The 22511-nt window shown below is 44.8% G+C and overlaps 1 protein-coding gene across 4 annotated transcripts in view; it reads right to left on the minus strand.

Moving 5' to 3' along the window:
• Positions 1-691: 691 nt before the first annotated feature.
• TUNAR (transmembrane neural differentiation associated intracellular calcium regulator) overlaps positions 692-22511 on the minus strand; it is a 62056-nt gene continuing 40236 nt past the window's right edge. For all 4 annotated transcript variants that reach the window (XM_079949654.1, XM_079949652.1, XM_079949651.1 and 1 more), the window contains one exon: positions 692-1579. In XM_079949654.1, coding sequence (XP_079805780.1) covers positions 1394-1540 — 147 coding nt within the window. In that variant the 5' untranslated portion in view covers positions 1541-1579 and the 3' untranslated portion in view covers positions 692-1393. The remainder of the gene's footprint in view (positions 1580-22511) is intronic.

A 22511-nucleotide genomic window follows, 5' to 3' on the forward strand; every position in this document is an offset into this window, starting at 1 on the left:
CCTGCCCCACATAATCAGTTACATGACACAGTGCACACACACCATTTGAATGGGAATGCCCATCAATTTTGTGGGGGCCCGTCCCCCTCAAATATTTTATTTTGGGGGCTGAAAGGAGTTGGCTCCTATGTCCATGAGCACCATGAAGAAGCCACAGATTTTCAGATTCCCCTCACAATCTAAATCCCATTCAAAGATGTGGGCCGCAATCCTATATTTGTTTATCTCACAGCAAGCCCCATTGAACTTAATGGGACTTCAGTATAGCCTTGAAGTCCCCGTCAAAAATGGGAACTGAATACATATTTGAAAGGCTTGACATTCTCTGAGAGGAAGCGTGGAGGTGGAACAACTCTTTCTGCCCCTGTTGTCGTCTGTCTATATATAGAGTTGTGCCCATGAAACGACTTGGCAAAGGTCGCCGTGCCATACCTCCATATGAAATGCGATGTTTTCCAACTGATATTCCCGTTTCAAGTCAGGCATGTAAGCATGATGTGTCTGTGCTCTGCAGTGGAGCAGGAAACAAGGTGTCTGTCTCTGCTGCAAAGAAACAAAACTAAAGCCCAAACCCTTGGCATACGCTGATTTAGAAGGTGGGGGGGGGGGTGGAGGAAGGGGAGAGAGAGAGGGGCGTTCTTTTGTGGAACAAACCCAGGCTGAAAAACAACAACACTGGTGTCACCCAAAGTTTGGCTCATGCTAAAAATATAGCACATTTATTAAAAATATATATTTATAAACATTGGTTTGAACAGACACAGATGTCAAGCAACCGAGAGAGAAAAGGAACGTCAGGTAACCTTACTTTGCTCAAGGTTTTACCCTTTGGTAGCTCAGGCAGCTCAGCGGAGTAGCTGGTTCCCCTCCCCCCTACCTTGTGATTGCACCATATGTTCATTTTAAGTTAAAAACTGGAAAAACAAAGAGCGAGAGAAAGAAAAGCTTGCTAGCTTCGATGTAAATCAAAGAAAGGAGAGTAGAGAAGATGCGGACTAATGGGCATGGAACATAACTTGGCACAGATATGCTATATATTTGTCACTGTTTATAATAGTGTCCAGTCTTTGGCTGTATTGAAAAGTTTTATCCATAGTGGGGGGTTTTCCCTTGACCCCCTGTCCAAAGCTGATACTTACAGATTTGCACTCATTTCTCTAGAACAGAGAGAGAGAGAGAGAGAGAAGGAGAGAGAGAGATGCGAGTTTTGCTTGTAACTGTGTGAAAAAAGTCTTGTTCAATTAATTGTGCTTCAACCTCCAACGCCCTCAGGCAGAGCTTTTATGACGTCTTAATATACTACAGAGTCAATTCTCATTAAGCCGTGTGTCAATAGCCGGCCACGTTTGCCATCACCTCTTGTCAGCTGTCTCCCCCGCTTTGCGTCTGCGGCTCACAATGTCGTGTAGATGTACACAAAAATGATCACGACGAGGTTCAGGATTGTCCCGATAATGCCCAGCATTGCCAGGATGGACTCCTCTTTGCTCTCCTTTTCCTGGTTGCCTTTTTCTTCTTCATTTCCACTAGTGATTACCATCTTGGTAGCCAGTTTCTTAATCCTTCTCCTCAGGCTAACCTACAATGTAAAAAAAAGAGAGAGAGAAAGAGGGAGCAAAGCAGAGAGTCAGAATACAATTGCTCTATTTATGAATTAGTGAATGGGCAAATTCTGTCAGGTTCACTTCCTCGTTTTTCCAGTCTTCAGTTCTCCACATTTTCACATCAGCTTGCAATTTTTAAAATTAAAACTAAAAATGCCTCATGAAAATGCTTCAGTACCTGAGGGCAATATTTACCACACTTCTGTATGCAGTTTTGCATGATAGGCATGTTTTTGCAAAGCAACATCCTCAAATCTAATGCATTTTGCCTGTTATTTTCATTAATAAAAGCATTTTGTGCATACTTTACACCAGCTTATTCATTTTTCTATGTATTTATAGACTGGGGATCTGCACTGTGAAATTTTGGAGAAAGATGAATTCTGAAAGATGGCTGTGTTTTGGTTTGCATATTGTCTTGAAAAGTGCAAATTAGGTAACTTCACTTTTACCTGTAAATGAGAACTAAATTGAATTCCCACCCTCCCATCCCTTTGTGTTGAATACGTATTCTGTAGTTGACCTCCTTTGTAATGTTTTATTTTGAAATCTTTAAGATAACATTTTAGTTTTCTGTTAATTTTCTGTTAATTATGTTGCTCTGACTGTATACTCTATATTTGACTTTCTTCAGAAATGTTTGATTCTGGATTGTTTTAGTGATGTTTTAATATGCCGTAAACCACTTTGGCATTTTTCTTAAAAATATATAAATGAAATAAATAATAATAGTAATAACCCCTATAATAATGAGCATCTCTTATACTGATAATAGTCAACCAATCATTCTGCAAGCCAGCTAGATGTTATTTTATTTTATATACAAGATTTCTTTCCCACACTTTACCGTAAGGTCCACAGTGGGTTACAACAATATAATTTTAGTTTTTAGTTTTGAGAAACTGAAATTGACTGATTTGTCTATTCCTAAAAGGAACAGGAAGGCTAGTTTTCGACTGCATAGGGTTGCAAAAAAACCACCCCCACCCCCCAAACAAAAATGGCCTGGCTATGGGGTTTTTGTGTGTGATGCTACAGATCAATAGAAAGCTTTTGCTTGTTTATTTATTAAATGTGCATCCCATCTTTCCACATTTGAACTCAAGGTGGTGTATATGGTTCCCCCTCCCTATTTTATCTTCACAGCAGCCCCATTAGGTAAGTGGGGCTGAGAGTTAGTGGCTGGAGTAGAGTCATCCAATGAGCTACTTGGCCAGTGTTAGAAACTGAGATATGAAAGCTAGCAGCTAAATGGCACCTTAAACATGGATAATGGGCACAACAATGGAATGTCTAGGTGCACTTTTTAATATAACCAGAATACAAAGCTGAAAATGTATGAATGGCAGCTAAAATATTATGTTCATTTTTCACATGGTCTAGTCCTTCCCCTGGCCAGCCCCCTAATATTCTTAAGAGGGTCTCTTCTCCAGTCTTCAGAGAGTAGCTGGAAGTGGTGAGGCAGAAAAAGGTCCTCCTTTCCTTTCACTGAAATCTTAGGCGTAATACTGTGCCCAGAGCTTAGAAACTGCTCAAGCTAATGAAATTCCCTGTAACAAAATGCGCCTAGAACAATGGGAGTCTCAAATGCTGTTCATGGCTGAATGGAGATTCAAACCCTGGTCTCTCAGGTTCTAGTCTAACACTCTAATGACTACACCTCATTGTCTCTTTTTATTTATTCTTAAACAAATAAATAAACCTTGCCAGGCTTCACTTTGATATGACGAAAACCACCCCGGCCCCCTGTTAAGCTGCACACCCAGACCATCTCTGGGCTCTGTAACCTGGAGCCAAAAGGGTTCATTTATTAGCCTTTCCCAGGTTCTCAGAAGTTCTGATTTCAAGATCTGACACTCTGCAGCAGCACAGGTGAGGGCATAGCAGAACAGGCTTGGCCAAATCTCATTTGTGCTAATATAATCAGGGGGAGGAAAACAATCCCAGGAGGTAAACAAGAGTCCCCCGCCTTTTTTCTATATTTTCCCTGCACAGAAAGAAAACTACAATGACTTTCTTATAAATAATGCAGAATAAAACCAGAGATGGAACTGTTTTTCTCTTTTTGTTTTTCCTTCTCCTTAATATAAAATGAAACATTTGCAGCACGGACAGCCGCTGCTGGTGGGATATGGTGGTGGACAGGCCCACTTTTTGAATCTGCAAGCTCTTTAGGACAGTGAAACACACACACACACACACACACACACACACACACACACACACACACCCATGACTGATATTTGGTCTCTGAAAGGCAATCACATTGCGCCAAGTTGCATCCACAACTCAGGCGGCTGCATATCCATCACTGAAAGCAAGGCAGGATCTCGACCCACCTGATTTTGCCATAGTTTCATCCCTAAGACCCCCAATTCTAATAATAATAATAATAATAATAATAATAATAATAATAATAATAAACCTTTATTGTCACTACACCACCTGTGTGCAGTGAAATTAAATGAGCCCCCCCCCTCAGTCTTGTTCGTGCTCTGTGTGCTTGTCGGAAGTCAATTACACCACTATTTTTTTTCATTCAGCAGCCCAACAGCGCACGGATAAAAACTGTTCTTTAACCTGTTGGTGCGGCTGACTATACTTCTGTATCTCCTGCACGAAGGTAGGAGATTAAAGAGGTGCTGGGCAGGGTGTGAGTCATCCCTAAGAATTTTCCTTGCTCTCCTAAGGCAGCAGTCTCCTGTGATATCATCTAGCGAACTCCAAGGATAGCCCATGATGTCATATGCTGTATTCGCTACCCTCTGTAGGGACTTCCTATCCGTGGCTGTCAAACCAGTGTACCACACTGTTATACAGTATGAAAGGACACTTTCTATTGTGGCCCAGTAGAAGGAGATCATCAATTGTTGTTTGACATTGTTCTTTCACAAGACCCTGAGGAAATGGAGGCTCTGTTGGGCCTTCCTAATCACCTGGGTTGTATTGATTTTCCAAGTGAGGTCTTCACTAAGGCAAACTCCCAGGAATTTAAAGGAAGAGACTCTCTCTCCACACACACACACCTGATATACAATGGGGCTAGTTTCTCTCTCTTCCTCCGAAAGTCCAACACCACCTCCTTTGACTTGCTGATATTTAGGTGCAAGTTGTTCTCTAGGCACCATGTGGAGACTTTTTGAACCTCCTCCCTATACGCTGATTCATCTCCACCTGTAATTAGACCCATTATAGTGATATCATCTGCAAACTTAATAACTGCAGTGGATGGGTCAGATGAAATGCAGTCATATGTATACAACGAGTACAGGTAGGGACTCAGCACGCATCCCTGTGGGGTGCCAGCGCTGAGCTTCAGAGAGGTAGTTGTAACAGGCCCAATCCTCACTATTTGTGTGCGATCCCTCTGGAAGTCTTTAATCCAATCACAGATGGTAGAGGAAAGGTCCAAGTCCATCAGCTTTTTAATAAGAATGTCCGGAAGGATGGCATTAAAAGCTGAGCTATAATCAATAAACAGCATTAATTCCCCGGTCTCTCCAGATGACTCGCTGCAAGGTGAAAAGCTGTGGGTATGGCTTCGTCTGTGACCTATTTCTCCTCTAAGCGAACTGGTGTTCATCAAAATCCGGTGGAAAACATGCCCTAAGGTGTTGAAGAACCAATCTCTCAACCCCTACCCAGGCTGGTAATATTCTTACAGAAGTTGGGAGTCACCCTCACTCTCTGCCGAGTGACAGCAAGATTCCAGGGGGTTCCAGGTGCTCACCCAGGGCTTATTCTCTTTTGGAGAATTGAAGACACAGTGGAGACTATCGTAGCTTTAAGAAATATGATTTATTCACCCATTTACACCTTCAGTCTGTGTGGAGGGAGCCCAGATCATACAGCGTGGTCATTTCAAGAGGGGCTTGTTCCCCACAAAAGTGCAGCATGTCTATCGTTATTCTGTAAGTGAGATATGTAGTGGATTCTTAATGAGTGCCTGGTTTTAGGTCCTGCACAGCTGAGACATGCTCAAGCCCTTTTGCTAAATTTTCACACTGTGCACTTGCCATTTGGGCACAGGATTCCTTAGCCCCCAACCACACTTACTGCCTAGCAGTATTTGCAGCAAATAACGTGTAGGGAGTATCTGATCTCAAACAAGCCCACCACAGGAAAGATACATCCTGGTCTCTATGAAAAAAGAAAGAGCAAATAATGGATATTCCAAAGGATATTAGAAAATAAGAGAGAAGCAGGAAATGTACACTAAAGAGAATGGGGAAACAGCTCTTTAGGATCCCAGGGATTCTTATTGTCTGATTTCCAAACAACTAACTTGTGTGGCAAGGCGTCCCCCCTGCCCTTTAGACCCCCCCCCCATACCAAAGGCATGACAACTATTAGAGAGCCAGTGTGGTGTAGTGGTTAAGAGCGGTAGTCTCCTAATCTGGGGAACCGGGTTCACATCTCCGCTCCTCCACATGCAGCTGCTGGGTGACCTTGGGCCAGTCACACTTCTTTGAAGTCTCTCAGCCCCACTCACCTCACAGAGTGTTTGTTGTGGGGGAGGAAGGGAAAGGAGAATGTTAGCCGCTTTGAGACTCCTTAAAGGGAGTGATAAAGTGGGATATCAAATCCAAACTCTCCTTCTTCTTCGTCTTCTTCTTCGTCTTCATCTTCATCTTCTTCTATTATTTTGTGTAAAACCACATCTTTATTGACTACAGATGTAGAACCCATGACTTCTGGCTAGCCTGCCAGAAGGACTTACATTGGGTTCAACCAGAAGTGGGCAAGTCCCTGACCTACATCAAGGAGTAACTCCCCCACTGGATTGCACCTGTGGAGTGTTGTGGCCCCACACTCACACCTGGACATCCAGACAGAAGCATCTCCCCTGGATTCCTTTAATGGGCTATCTCATTTTTGGACGGACCAGGCGGAGACTACAACCTCTCTTCCATCCAACACTATGCCTACCCAATGCCTAAACCACCACTTGAGCAAATGCTAACTGCCAAACCACCCATATCTGAAGCCAAAACCTTCAGCCTTCAACAGGTGGGAGCAATCAGGATGACCTCATTTTGCAGAAATCACTGAGATGGGTGATTTTGCTTCATAACTCTCTTTCTAGGATGACTAGAGACTTAAAAAAAAAAAAAACCCTCAGAGTTTGGAGCTCCTGCTCAGGTGTGCTAATGAAGGACTTCCTCTGTGCCATCGTGCCTACAGATGCCACGTTGGTGTCCTCTGTCACATATCACAGGTCCGTTTCCTGATCTTTTTTTTCCAATGTGGCTGGTCAACTTGGCATCAGGGGCTGAGGCACATATGTTTTGTTTCCTTGTCACTGTTGAAGGAGTCAACCACCAGCTTGCTTTTAGGAAAGTTTCCCAACTGCAAACTTCGAACAACCTCTGCGCTTCAGAAGATGGGAGCAGCAGCACATTTAAAAGAAATGATAAATAACAAAGGAATATTCCTTTCTTTTGTCTCATTCATACGGCTCAAGCCTATGCATTCCCCAGAATCTTCTCTTCCCTACTTGGCAATTTGATCACTGCTGGTGCCTCTCTTCTTCAGGAGATAAGGGAGACTCAGCACTCCAACAGCACAGGAACTCACACACCTCTTTACCCCTTCCTTCCGGGGGTTACTTCAGTTTGCCAATCAAAGCAGGTTTCTGTTGTATATCTCTCATCTGCAGAGGGATGAAACTATCCTCCCAAAATTAATGCTCCCTTATCTCTTAATGTGTCATCACAATTAATAGCCTAGGGATAGAAAACATGCTGAAATTTCTGAACAATTTGCCTGGGAGATCTGCGATTGTGTATGAAAGCATACAGAACTGGGGGCTGATAGTCAAGCTAGACTGAACAGAGGTGTGGGACAGATCCTCATTTTTCGGTCTTTTTTCATGCTCCGTTCAAATAAAGGGAAAGCTGCTCTTGATTTACACCATCGGCAGATGTGGCCTTTGGGAAATGGTTACCAAAGAAGAGGCCTGACTTGTTTTGCAAATCATCAGATAATGCTTGCCAGCATAATGTTGAGCCTGGTCCAACATGGTGTCAAGCAAGTTTCTGCGATGCGATAATTAATTACTTCTGGCACTGCAGTAGCTGTGAGAGTTGAATCCGTTCAGTTCTCCACGGGATAAGCTTTCCTCGTGCATCTCTCTGGAGCATCTTAATAAATTATTGCTTTTAATCTCAAATCACATCATTCCCACAACTTTTTCAAGTGCAAGCCAAGGTGCCGGCAACATTCAGAGCCTGTCTCAAAAAAGTTGAAGCATTTCCTCTCAGATTATTTGGGGGGAATGCATTTCCAGGGGTTGCCCAAATGGTCTCATTCATGAGCTACTCTCTGTCTGCAGGGTTGCCAAGTTTTAAACCAGCCACCGTGGCACTGTCTTTAACAGCAACAATGTTGTGTTTCCATACACGATACTGAAATTAGAAGCACAAGAGCATGCCAGACCCCTTTTCTGGTCATTTGGCAGCCTTATTCCTCTGGTGCTTGTTATCGACTAAGGTAGGCTAATGATTTCTCTTGGACCAGGGGGTACAAGTTTGTAAGTTTGCTGGGTTCATTCTGTGGCATGACTCCTGTGCTGATGTAACAGCTGCGCAACAAGCAGGGATTCAACTCTTCTCCTGCTCTAGCTCAGTTGGTTAGAGTGTGGTGCTAACAATGCCAAGGTTACAGGTTCGATCCCTGTATGGGACAACTGCATTGCAGGGGGTTGGATTTGATGATGCTCAGGATCCCTTCTGACTCTGCAATTCTATGATTTCTATGGTTTCTAGTAAGGTTAATTCATAGTATAGTCTAGCTCAGTTGGTAGAGCATGAGACTCATAATCTCAGGGTTGTGGGTTCAAGCCCCACATTGAACAAAAGATTGAGGCATCTAATCATAGCCTGCATTTTTATTGAGGCTTGATCAGGGCCTGTATTTTAAAATGAGCTTAAAGATTTTCAAATGTTCATGCCAGGCAGAAGACCAGCTGCCTAAGAACCTTGGCAAGATGTTTATTCTCCTGGATAAGGGGGCCCCCTGATTTATAGCAGAAAACAATTCTCAAAGTCAAAGGGAATTACAGGCTGACAGCCAAGGTTACACTGACCCTACATATTACAGAAGATAAAAAAGCAGAGAAAAACATAATTAAGAGTGGGTAAATAGTAAAATAAAACCATGTGCTTCCCATTAAACTTGAGCCATATTTTCCTAAGGTTCAAAGGTCAAGAGCAATGGAAAAGCATCTAGCTGGCAGAAAGGAAGAGAGTATTTTGGGAAGTCTTTTTCTAAAGTTGTTTCTTTCTTAAACTGAGATCCTTTTAAGATTTCTTTTCCTTTTAAAAAGCTATCTATGTTATGTATTAAATATATTGGCTTAAATGTAATTATGCAAAGGAATTAGAAGCTAAGAAATGTTAAATCCTTATGCTAGATTCTTATTTCATATAGTTGGAAGAGATCACAGGGGCCATCAGCCACCAGCCTAGCCCCCCTGCCAAGCAGGAAACATCATTAGAGCACATATGGTTGTCAGGCCTTTGTTTAAAAGACCTTCAAGAGAAGGAGATCTTTCAATGATGATCCTTGACATCTGTTTAAGATAAAAATTTAAGATTAACCATCTGTTTTGGAGGGCAATAGGGCGAGGTGAGCTGGTAATTAAGGTTCCTTGTTGAGACACATGTAAGATATATTACTACTTATTTGTCATTTATAGATAGAAGAATATATAGCTTTTTGTTTCCCATAAAAGGACAAGAGGAAATGGGTGTATCTTTTGTGATTGGTTCTAGCAAACAGCCAATAGGAATTTCAACCAGGCTGATTGGACAGAGGCAGCCACAGGAGGAGCAAGGGGGCTGGATTAAGGAAATATAAGTGCTGGCCAGAATGGCAGGAGGCCAGGCCAGAGCTTGGTAACCATATACCACTGTGCCTCATATTTATTTGTCTGACAAATAAATTATTATTTTAATTTCTCTATTACTGCGTTGAATATTTCATTCCAGCTAAGCGTTAACCACAAGCAGGGTGCTACAAGATTGGATTGGATTAATCAGGGGTCAGCAAACTTTTTCAGCAGGGGGCCAGTCCATTGTCCCTCAGACCTTGTGGGGTGCTGGACTATATTTTGAAAAAAATAATGAATGAATTCCTAGGCCCCACAAATAACCCAGAGACGCATTTTAAATAAAAGCACACATTCTACTCATGTAAAAACACCAGGCAGGCCCCCAAAATAACCCAGAGATGCATTTTAAATAAAAGGTCACATTTTACTCATGTAAAAACACGCTGATTCCTGGACCGTCCGCAGGCCAGATTTAGAAGGTGATTGGGCTGGATCCAGCCCCTGGGCCGTAGTTTGCCTACCCATGGATTAGATGGTCTTCACTGTCCCTTCCAACTCTACAATTCTATGATTCTTTGATAGTAAATACTTTCCATTTTTCATGCAGCTGTTCAGGGCCTGGGAAGGTTCCTACCAGGGTTGTAAGAAACTGTTGTGCACTCATGGGTAAATCAAGGTGCTTCTAGATATTTGCTGTTTTCAGGTAGGATTCTATCACATACCAGAAAATTCAGGTTGCACAAATGCAGCTTACTGCAATAGCAGTGGAGCGACAATGCTCCCCTGAGCTCCGGTCGGTTGCACTGCTGCTGCTTACAATGAGGTGGAGGGGGGAGGGAGAAGCAGTGGTGCGCTGTGCCTGGTGCAAAAGCACCAGCAGGATCTCCACATTGGTCCTTCCATGTCTATATATATGAAATAGAATGTGGTTGGTTATGTGAGTCTTCCCACATAATGGGCACCAGCTCTTTCCATGCAACACCAATTCTCCATTAACAGATCCATCCAATAGGCTCTTGCACATTCTCCCAGCCATGCAGAAGCCTCTCAAGGAGGCCTTAACTGTGCATTGGAATGGAGTACAATATTGAAAAAATGGATTACCATTGGGCAACTGAGCAATCAGTTCAGTAATGTGTTAGTTGTGCAACTACTTGACTCCATCATGCATTAATATGTTTTTGACTTTCTTTCTTTCTGGTATTTCTTACCCACCCTTCACCCTAAAATCTCAGGACAAATTGCATAAACTAAAATACCAGGCTTGTCCATACAGTTGTTTAATATGGATAGGAAGCTTTCTGTACCTCTGTTAATTCACCATTGTTTGTATGCCATTCTCTTCTAAATCACTGCCTTCCCACACTTTCCCCTCCCCTGTTCTGGACTTTCTTATACCCCAATCCCTTTTGGAGTATCCCTTGTATGAGAAAATCTGTATTGAGGGAAGGGAAGTGTGAGAAGGCAGTGATTTAGAGGAGAAGGTCCTATGGAAAATGGAGAATTAATGAAGGTACAGGGAACTTTTTGTCCTCATTAACCAACAGTATAGATGAGCCCACAATCACAAAACAATGAATAATCAACATATCATAAAACAAGAACAAGAAAAGAATAAAACAAATACAGCTAGTAATGCCATTTACAAGTAATTAACCAAAAATTAATACCATCTGATGCAGAGATTGCTATGTTTATCATCTCACAACTAGCCTTAGCTATTATTGTGAATCTACCAGTGCTAACAATTATATTTTTGCAATATACTGCTCAGAATTGACCAGGTATAATGAGGAAGTGCTCTGAAATAGGTAGCGAGCATAGAGATGGTTCTTCATTAATAACTAAATAAAGCACAAATCAAAGCCAATGTGATCATTGACCTTATTTATTTATATCACAGTTATATCCCAGATTTCTTCTAAGGAGCTCAAGGTGGCACTCATGGTTCCCCCTTTCCCCCTTTTATCCTCACAACAACCCTGTGAGGTAGGTTAGGATGAGAGGGAGCGATTGGCCCAAGGTCACCCAGGAAGCATTATGGCTAAGTAGGGATTTGAACCCCCTGGTCTCTCAGGTCCTAGTCCAACACTCTAACCACTACACTGTGCTGGCTCTAGATTACTCTAGACACTAGACTAATGATCATTATGGCATGTGTATATTGTTTCCCCTCAGTCTTCCAAGTTCATGGGTTGGATCCAAATGAAATGTGGCATGTTAGATACTGCAGAAGGTGCTCCACTCATGGAAGGGTGGTGTCCCACCTTGTGCTGGAGCAATGTGCAAAGCAGTGGCACAAGATCCAGAGAACCCTGCAAGTTTTCGCAGAGCTGATTTCCTTCCACATGTTGGATCCGTGGTTCTTCCCATCTAGTACTTACAAAATACTTCCCTCCTCTCTCTAGTAATAGTTTAGTGAATAAGAACAGCCTAGATCAGCATTCCTCAACCTCCCATCATCCTTGTGATCGTTACTTATATGCCGCTTAATATGCAAAGTCCATAATGAGTTTATATAAAATCCAGTAAGATAATTAAGAAAGAAAAAAGATATATACAACATTTAAAACCAAAAATACAAAGAAATGCCTGAATAAAAAAAGAAGAAGTTATCAATAAAGCATTCAGTTAAATATCAATAAAACATAAAACATAACCGAGCGATGAAATGCCTGTTTAAATAGACAGGTCTTTAGGAGTGTTTAAAGTCTGCCACAGTTGTTGTTTTTGTTAATTGAATTTATATACTGCCCTATAGGTCTCCTGGATGGTTAAGTCCAGTCAAATTTGACTATGGGGTTAGGGTTAGGCCGAGGGAGCCGGTGTTTGTCCGCAGACAGCTTTCCGGGTCATGTGGCCAGCATGACTAAACCGCTTCTGTTGCAATGGAACACCATGATGGAAGCCAGAGCATATGGAAACGCTGTTTACCTTCCCGCCGCAGCAGTACCTATTATCTACTTGCACTGCTGTGCTTTTGAACTGCTAGGTTGGCAGGAGCGAGGACAGAGCAACGGGAACTCACGGGGATTAGTCATAGGGATTCAAACCATCAACCTTCTGATCGGCATGCCCAAGAGGCTGAGTGGCTTAGACCACAGCACCACCCGCATCCCAGGGCAGTTCACAGAACTCAGGGCAGTTCACAGTTCCTGCCTCATGAACGGCATATGGAACTGTGTTCCAGAGAGTGGGTGGAACTCTGATCATTGGTCATGTTGACTGCGATGGATGAGAATACCACAAAACCTGGAATGTCATGGTTTCCCCATCTCTGCTTTAAAAGATAAACCCATCAAAAGTGCCAGGTGATGCTATGGGTAAATGCATCTGGCCATTAACCAGAAGATTGGTGGTTTGAGCCCACCAAGGGGCAGGATTCCTGCATTACAGGGGGTTGGACTAGATGAATCTTGGGGGCCCTTCCAACTCTACGATTTTATGACTGGGGCTGTCAGATAAGAGACGAGCCAATGGTCTGGGATGATAGGAGTTGCAGTTTAAAACATCTGGAGAGGACCAGGTTGTGGAAGGGGGGCTGTCCAAATCCACTAAACAGCAAAAGAGCCATTTGGGTGGAAAGGAAGGATGTAATTAACAACAACAACTGTAATAGGGTCAATTGAAATCTGACTGCAAAATGTTGCTTTAGAGGAATGTAAGGCAGTCAAATGGGCCAAGGGAGAGACATTCTGTGGCAGCATAAAGGTTGCAAAACCTTCGTCATATCCTTCAGCACACAGCTGGGAGGGAATTGCTGTGGCCAAGAAGTATGATGAGAATAGAAGCTACTTGAGGACATACGGGAGAGTTGGCTGCAAATTAAAGAATTTCCCCCGAGTCAGAAAGGTTCTCAGATCTCATAATGGTGAACATCTCCATGCCAGGAAACAATTCTTTTTTGGTCTCCTGAAGTTCAGCAGCACCTCTAACCCACATAGGTAAAAAAAGAAAAAAGAAAAAAACTAAAGGACTCCTGGACATTATGTCCAGTCAAAGGCGACTATGGCGTTGTGGCACTCATCTCACTTCAGGCCGAGGGAGCCGGTGTTTGTCCACAGACAGCTTTCCCGGTCATGTGGCCAATATGACTAAGCCACTTCTGGCACAATGGAACACTCTGACAGAAACCAGAGCACACGGAAACAGCATTCACCTTCCCACCATAGCAGTACCTATTTATCTACTTGCACTGGTTTGCTTTCAAACTGCAAAGTTGGCAGGTGCTGGGACAGAGCAACAGGAGCTCTGTGAGGATTCGAACTGCCAACCTTCCGATCAGCAAGCCCAAGAGGCTCAGTGGTTTAGACCACAGCTTCACCTGCTCCCCATAACCAACATAGGATAGGCCATCTGTACAGTGCTTCTGCAGCTACCCAATTCCTCTACTGGGTGTTGAGTTCAATGAATAATCTCCACTCTTGTCTGCTAAGGCAGAGGCATGCAAACTTCTTGCCCTTGAAGAAAACATGTGGCAGTGGAATGATCGTTGTGGGCAGGGGTGGCGCATCTTGTTTCTCTGCTTCAGGTAGAATATGCCGCTCCGCCCTGCTGGTGCTGTGCCACTGCCCCACCTTGCAAGCCTTCCTTGCCAGCTGGTCCACTCTGCGAGATCCCACCAGAAACTGGCGCCACTGCTGGCGCCACTTCTCTGCTGGCAGTAAGGCAGGAGGGGCGCCTGTGGGAGTACCGCTTCTTGGGTTTCTGCCACTTGAGGCGCCTGCCCCATAGGCAGGAAGGCCCTGGTTGTGGGGAATGGACATTCTTGTGGGTGTGGCAGGAACCAGCAGTAGGCAGTGCTAGAACTGGTTTCAAGTGAAGCCTAGATGATGGGCAGGTGATTCATTTACACAAACACACACAACAGCCACAGAGCTCTTTGTCAGGGTGGGGGGACACACTTGTGATGGGGGGATGGCACACAGGGAGTGTCATTCGTATATGCCCCCCTCCCAGCTTGAGTAGGCTGCCCTGAAGGCTTCCAAGGACTGCGGGTTGAGGCTTCCCCACAGAGCTACAATTTCCAGAGCGGTCTAACGACCAATCCCTCCTCCCAGGGAACTCTGGAAAAAGTTGCTCTGTGAGGGGAGTAGGGGGTCTCCTAACAATTCTCAGCACCCTTAACAAAGGACAGTTCCCGGGCTTCGTTGGGGGAAACCATGATTGTTTGAAGCATAGGTAAAGGTAAAGAGACCCCTGACCATTAGGTCCAGTTGCAGATGACTCTGGGGTTGCGGCACTCATCTCGCTCTATTGGCTGAGGGAGCCAGCGTACAGCTTCCGGGTCATGTGGCCAGCATGACTAAGCTGCTTCTGAGGAACCAGAGCAGCGCACGGAAACGCCATTTAAAGCATAGCCTCCAACATTTCTCTGATGAAAATAGGCAGTGTTTTTTTGTGAAGGGATGCAGGGGTACACATACCCCTAAACATTTTGTGAATCTTTGTCCATTTACTATATTTATTTTTCCCCATTTTGAACTATAAAATGGTGATTTTGTTGAGTCAAAATGAGAAAAAAGCACTTAAAAGAAGGATATTATTGTTATTAATAATAATAATAATAATACCCTGCTGGGTTTATATTGGGTTGCCCCAGTCACTCTGAGGGGCTTCCAACTCATATAAAAACATAATAAAACATTAAACATTTAAAAAACCTTCCCTATACAGGGCTGCCTTCAGGTGTCTTCAAAAGGTTGTATTCAGTGGAACCTCAGTTGTCAAACGCTTCGGAAGCCGAACAATTCGGAACCTGAACACCGACAACCTGGAAGTGAATGCTTCCATTTTCGAACGCACCTCGGAAGTCGAACAGCTTCTGAGGTGTGTTTCTCTATTTTTAAAAGGAATTTGCTGACTGGCAATTGCGCCTCGGTTGTCTAATGTTTTGGAAGTCGAATAGCCTTCCAGAACAGATTATGTTCAACAACTGAGGTTCCGCTGTAGTTACTTAGCTCCTTGACTCTGGGGCCGCGTGACTCCATACCATACCCTCAACATTTCTCCAATGAAAATAGGGACATCCTAAGGAAAAGTGGGACATTCCGGGATCAAATCAGAAACTGGGACAGCTTTTATGAATTTGGGACTGTCCCTGAAAAAATAGGGACACTTGGAGTGTCTGTCAAAGGGGTATGATAGTGCTTTCAATGTATGGTGTGCTTATGGCCTGTGTGCTACTTCCTAGTAAAAGAGTTGAGAAATAATTTACAGCCAAGGGGGGGGGGAGGGGAGAATGCAATAAGAAAATCCCATAGACCCATTACAAGCCGGGGAAAACAAAAACACTTGTGCCTGGTATCAAAGCAATGAGAAGGGGCAGCATTCCATAAATGGGGGCTACCACAAAGAAGTCAATGCATGCTATAAGTTGCAGTAGACTCCCATTCGTGGAATGCTAAGAGCTTGTGACACACTGCCCATCCACACAATTTTTGCAAGTCTAAGACAAGGAGCAAAAGCGATCAACGCCATAATGGTCAAAAGCTGCGGAGCTTGACCCAGAGTCAGATTTAGAATTTATTTCTCTTTTCTGCAGATCCTGAATATGGATCCTGCCAGCATGGCCCAATGCTCATGGCAGCTAACGATAAAATAAAATTAACATGCAGCAATTATGCACTCTAAAGATAATGCCCTCCAAGCCAAAGCTCATCTGAACTCTGTGGTGCTGTTCAATGCACGTCTTGACATCCCACTACAGTATGCAAAATCCACACCACTGCGGAGTGGTGAACCTTTGAGTTTTTGATCACAATGAGGATTTAATGCATTTCCTGATTTTCAACAGGCCCCTGCAGCAGCTGCATCTGAAGGCTTCAGGAGGCCGCCTTGTTTATCTCCATGCTCTAGAAACCTCTGCCTGGTGATTTCTGCAGATCAAGCTTCCGTTCAAAGATATGGGAACAGGCCAGGCTGGATTTGCTCCCTGCTCAATTATTTCATGCAGTTCTTTAATAAATGTGTACACTGCCTTTCAGGGTAGAAAACCCTCCCAAGGAGGCTAAGAAAGGTTCAGGGAAACAGAGACGCAACATTAAGAGCACCGCAATCAAAATTAAAAACCAAACCACTTCTTTGTCTATTAGTAAATGTGTATCCTGCCTTTTCCTACAAAAAAGCCCCGAGAAACCTGTACAAAACTCAGACAACCATACCGCTGTTCTGCTCCATCTCTCAGAATGCTAGAAAATCGTAATCCAAGGAAATTGTCAGTAGATTCAGGATAGAGAAAAGAAAGCACTTCTTCATGCAACACAGCACAGTGGGCCCACCACTTAATGTGTAAATCGTGTTCTCCCTAAAGGAGGGCACATGTTGCGGTGAGACCTGGAGACTGACCTCCTGTTGTGGGTGGGTCTATTGGATAGCCACAACACCCAATTGGTCCCTCATTGCTAGGTTTAATCTGGCCAATGGGGTGCAGTCTAAACAGATCAAGGGACCTATATATGACCATGCACGTGACCCAGAGCTTCCTCTTTCGGCTCGTGCATCGGAACACCCACCCACCTCTCCCTAATTTTAGGGCCTTTTGCGATTGACCTTGCTATGCCGTCATGTGTCGTCTGTTGTTGGGACAGGGGCATGGCAGGAATTTTCCCCACTTGGCTGATTGGCTATAGCCATTTGGGTTTCGCTTGCTGAGTAGCAATTTGTCACAAATTGTAAGGTTGTGGATAGGCACTGGTTCATGTGATAGGGATGGGAGAACGGTCTTGCCATCCCTATGTGAAGAGTATTCCATTAAAGGAATCCAGGGACTCAATTTGGTTTGGTCAACCTCTGAAAAGGGGTTGTGTCCATGCCTGAGTCCAGGGGAGCATCTGAGGAGTAAAGAAGAAGAAGAAGAAGAGTTTGGATTTGATATCCCACCTTTCACTCCCTTTAAGGAGTCTCAAAGCGGCTAACATTCTCCTTTCCCTTCCTCCCCCACAACAAACACTCTGTGAGGTGAGTGGGGCTGAGAGACTTCAAAGAAGTGTGACTAGCCCAAGGTCACCCAGCAGCTGCATGTGGAGGAGCAGGGGAGACACGAACCCAGTTCCCCAGATTACGAGACTACCGCTCTTAACCACTACACAACACTGGCTCTGCTCCCAGGCTTTTCACCTTCCTCAGGTGTTCACCCTTGGCTGACCTATGATAGAGCTCTGGGTCAGTGCTACCTGCAAGGGTGCAGGGAGCTAGTCGAACCAGAGCCTATGCAACCACTCACTTTTCTGTAATCAATAAAGCTGTGGCCTAAATTCTGCCAAAATCCAAAACTAAAATTTGAGTCAAATGTGTCTTTATTTAGGGGGGAGGTCTCTGGGTCTGAACACGCAACTTGCATAGGTCAATGCAACCTTAGGGGCATGCCCAAAAAGTAAGCAAATGAATGAATAAATGAATAAATGGAGAGTATGGGGAAGCTGTTGCACCTCCCAGGGTCCTTGTGTGACCTTCTCAGTGTGGATTTGCATGCGAGAGTGTTGGATAGCCATACCCACTTTTGGACAGAGGGTTGACCAGGGCTGAATGCAGCTTTCAGGCTAGAGAAGGTTAGCTTACCTACACTGTGAGGATTAGACAGTTTATGTAAACATGTGATCAGATATGGACTCTCCCTCCTTTCCTTTACCTGCCTTGTGCCCCACAACTAACTATATGATAGACCTTTCACAAGGATTGGGGTTGGATGATCGCATATGTGTTCTGTTGTTCCTCAGGTCAGCACCTGTGGGGTGAAATTCCCTGCTGCTGTTCCACTTGCAACAAAGGTAAGGGGAGGTGATATTCTCTCACTGAGAGCCAGTGTGGTGTAGTGGTTAAGAGCGGTAGACTGATAATCTGGTGAACCGGGTTCGCTTCCCCGCTCCTCCCCCGCTCCTCCACATGCAGATGCTGGGTGACCTTGGGCAGGTCACACTGATGTATCTCAGCCTCACTCACCTCACAGAGTGTTTATTGTGAGGGAGGAAGGGAAAGGAGATTGTTAGCCGCTTTGAGACTCCTTAGGATAGTGATAAAGCAGGATATCAAATCCAAACTCCTCCTCCTCCTCCTCCTCCTCCTCCTCTTCTTCTTCATGTCCTTTTTGCATCCTATGTCCCTGCACCGATGGAGAGACCCTCCAAAACAGCACAAAGAGTGGCATGGGGGTGCTGCAGGGGGGAAGGGATGCCTCCACTGGATCAAAATCAGCTATGGGACCAAAATGGCGGCATTGGATCTCACCCACTGGAACTTCTCTTCAGAACAACGCTGTAACGTCACAAGACTCTTGTGTATAGTCAAACATGAGTGTGTTTCAGAGTCACCCTGGGTGCTTTCAGACAGGTATTGCAGAAAAAAAATCTTACGGAATTTTCTGCATGAAGAGTGTATCTGGATTATGGGGTGGGAGGGATACAACCTGCCATTTTTATGCCAAGGGTGTCATGCGGACACTGCCAAAGAAAAAAAGTTGTTGGTCATCTGTAACACCCATCTGGAAGCACCCTATAACTCTCCTATGCAGGGCTGAATTCTCTGCTGTTGTGGAGAATAGTCTCCTCTCTGCAATGGTGGCCAGACTATATAAAGAACATATTTGAATGTCTCTTGCAATGCAGCATATACATTGCAATGCCTCAAGGTCATGGTAGGTTGCACCACTGTACATGATGCATCCTGACATGCTCTAATGTATCATCAGTAATTGAAAAACAGTGACTATGTAAAAAAGGAGATAAAAACAAGAATTTGCCCCCAAAGCAAATTATATCTTGCCCCTATCCTGCAGTGGCGGTATCCAGGCACCATTATAGTGGAGGTAGATCTGAGCTTATTATTATCAATATTTATTATAGCGGCCTTCATCAGAAGATCACTGGGTGGTTTGCAGTATAACAGTGCAAAAATACATAACATAATAACAAACAAGCAAACAAAAACCTACAATATCTCCCAACACCCATGAATAAAATACGTAGCAACAGTTCTCTCTCTTGCTCTCTTTTCATGTTTCCCAGCTACTGGTTTTCAGAAGCTTGCTGCCTGATGCTAGAGATAGTAGTATACAACCAACTCAGTGAGTGGACACTGATAATCTCATCTTTATCTGGTATTCAGGGCAGCTGCCTCCAGCAGCAAAAACAGAACCCAGCTATCCTCCTGGCCAGTAGCCACTGATAGATTTATGCGCCATGAATTTATCCAATCGTCTTTTAAAGCCACCCAAGCAGGTGGCCATCACTGCCTCTTGGGAGAGTGAATTTCACACACAGCGCAAAGAAAAGTCCTTCCTCTTGTCTATTTGGAATCTCCCACCAATCAGCTTCAATGGATTACCACTGGGTTCTAGTGTTACAAGAGATGGAGAGAAATGTTTCGCTATCTACTTTCTCTTGACCATCCTGCATACATGTTTGTCACCCTTTCTTGCCTCCGTATTTCTTACCAAGTTCAAAAAAGGCCCAAGCATTCCTCAAAGGGGAGCTGTTCCAGCCCCTCAATTATTTGGGTTGGCCTGTTCTTTCTGCTTCACAGCTGAAAGCCATCGCCTGGTGTCTCCATCAGCTGGTATTGCCAGCAGGGCTGTCTTTAGCAGATGCGGAGCCGGGGTGCAAATATCCGCCCAGCGCCCCCAAAGTACCACGGATAGTATTGGGTAGACGTAGCTGCGCACTGCCAGCCATCCGGGGGGGGGGCGGAACTCTCCCCCATGCCACTGCGGGAGAGCGATCCCGGGGCTTGGGAGTGAAGTTGCGCCCCTCCCAAGCCTCCAAGGGAGGAGAGCGCAACTTCCCTCCCAAGCCTCCTCGGGAGGAGAGTGATCCCTGCAGAGGCTTGGGAGGAAAGCTGTATGTGTGCTAGCTTTATGGTTGGCGGGGTGCAGCTGGCGGGCATGCAGGGAAAGGGGAGGCCGCCGGCAAAGCTGCACAGCTCCCCCACCTGCTGGGGCACCCTGAGAGGCCAGCGCCCTGGCGCGACGCACCACTAAGCCCTATGGGAAAAACGGCTCTGATTGCCAGAGCACTCCAAGTTAAAGATTCCCTAGCATATAGCAGACAGATGCCAACAACCACAAGGGGTTGGGAACCTTATTAAGCCTGGGGGCTGCAATGCCTTCTGGGAAACCTTCCAAGGGCCGCATGTCACCACTGAGTAGAGCCAGGTGCAAAAAGTGGACGGAGGACAGTGCAGTAGGCCAGTTTCTATGCACACTGCTTCCTATCCTTACCCAAGCAAGGAAGAGGCATTATCAGAGTTCTAGGAAATATCCCAGTCAGGCCAATAAACCTGGGGTGTCTGGGGAAAGTTCTGAGGGCCAGCTAGAGAAGTCTGGGGGCCATATTTGCCCCCTGGGCTTGAGGTTCCCCACTCCTGATTTATGAAATGGCTTACAAGCAGTACATGTGAAAAGGGACTAGGGGTCTTGGTGGACCACAAGCTTAACATGAGTCAACCATGTGATGAAGCGGGGGGGGGGGGGGGGAGAGAAAAGCTAATGCTTTTCTAGTCTGCATCAACATGAAGTATAGTGTCCAGATCAAGGGAAGTTCTATTCTGCCTTGATCAGACCACACCTGGAATACTGTGTCCAACTCTGGGCACCACAGTTTAGGAAGGATGTTGACAAGCTGGAACATGTGCAGAGGAGGGCAACCAAGATGATCAAGTGTCAGGGGTGCCATCAACAACTCACTGGCTATCTGCCTAGTGAAATCAGAGAGAGAGCTTTTCAGCTACTTTATTTTAATCCACAGAAACACAGGAAGACATGGAATGTACATCCTCACACTTGAACCAACGTTGCTCAGAGTGCCCTCCCCCCTGGCAGTTACTTCCTAGCATTCACAGACCCCTCCTGCTGCCTATGGTGGCTGCTAAGGGAATTTCTCTGTTTGGCTTTCTGCTCTGAAACATGAAGGGCACGTCTGATGCTAGGGGAAGCAGGGGGCTCTGGCAAACTCTCCAGAGACAGCATGTTACTTGGCCACAGTACTGTTTCTAACACATCTGACTCCTGTCTCTGTTCACTGTTATCTTGCTCCTTTCATCTTATGGGGAGTGACCCATCTCAAACCGCCACAATCCTACGTCCATACTCTCTCAAGGGTTGTCACATGGAAGAGGGAACAAGCTTGTTTTCTCCTGCTCTGGAGGGTAGGACTCAAACCAATGACTTCAACTTAGAAGAAAGGTGATTCTGACTAAACATCAGGAAAAGCTTTCTGGCAGCAAGAGCTGTTTGAGAGTGGAACAGACTCCCACGAGAGGTGGTGGACTCTCCTTCCTTGGAGGTTTTAAGCAGAGGTTGAATGTCCGTCCATCATGGATGCTTTAGCTGATTTTCCTGCATTGCAGAGCGTTGGACTGGATTACTCTTGGGGTCCCTTCCAACTCCACGATTCTATGACTCTATATACTGCTCATCAACCAAGCAAAGCGAAAAAGCTTTACCCACTTCAGTGGCACTCTAGGCTATGAAGTAAGCATGTGACCACACCGCGGTGGCTGAGATGTTATTTTTCATTGAAGGCAGTGTCGGCCGGTGGAGAGAGAAGAAACAAATCCATAGTGATGTGGATTGAAATGATGGCCGTGAGTGTGTACAAAACAAAAGTACATTGAAGGAATTGTTCAACAAGAGCTTATCCTGCTGAAAAGATTACTCACAGAAGGTTGCCAAGGTCTGTGTCATCTTAGATTATCTGCAATTCAATGCCAGCTACACAAGTTAGAACCACCCAGGGGCTCTCTACTCTTAGGCAGAAGGTCACTAAACACTAACAGTTGATCTATGGCTCCTGAGACATGAAGAAGGAGTCATAACCAAAATATAACAATGCATAGTTTTTCTTTCCTGGCCTCTTTTCATGATCCTTCAAATAGAGGGTCGTGCTGCTGTCTTCCCTATGAGCACCATGATCAGTAGTTCTAGGGCTGTCTGAGGGCAGAAATGGTATACGTCTGTTCTCCAAGTAAACTGGGTAGTGGTGGGCAAGGCTGCAAAGGCTGCATTCCTTTATGGGCACCCTTCCAGAGGCCACAAGCCACACTGTGAGTGGCAAAAGTGGGTGGAACCAGAGCAACAGGTG

The sequence above is a fragment of the Podarcis cretensis genome, assembly GCF_951804945.1.
Source record: "Podarcis cretensis genome assembly, chromosome: 1".
Taxonomy (NCBI): domain Eukaryota; kingdom Metazoa; phylum Chordata; class Lepidosauria; order Squamata; family Lacertidae; genus Podarcis; species Podarcis cretensis.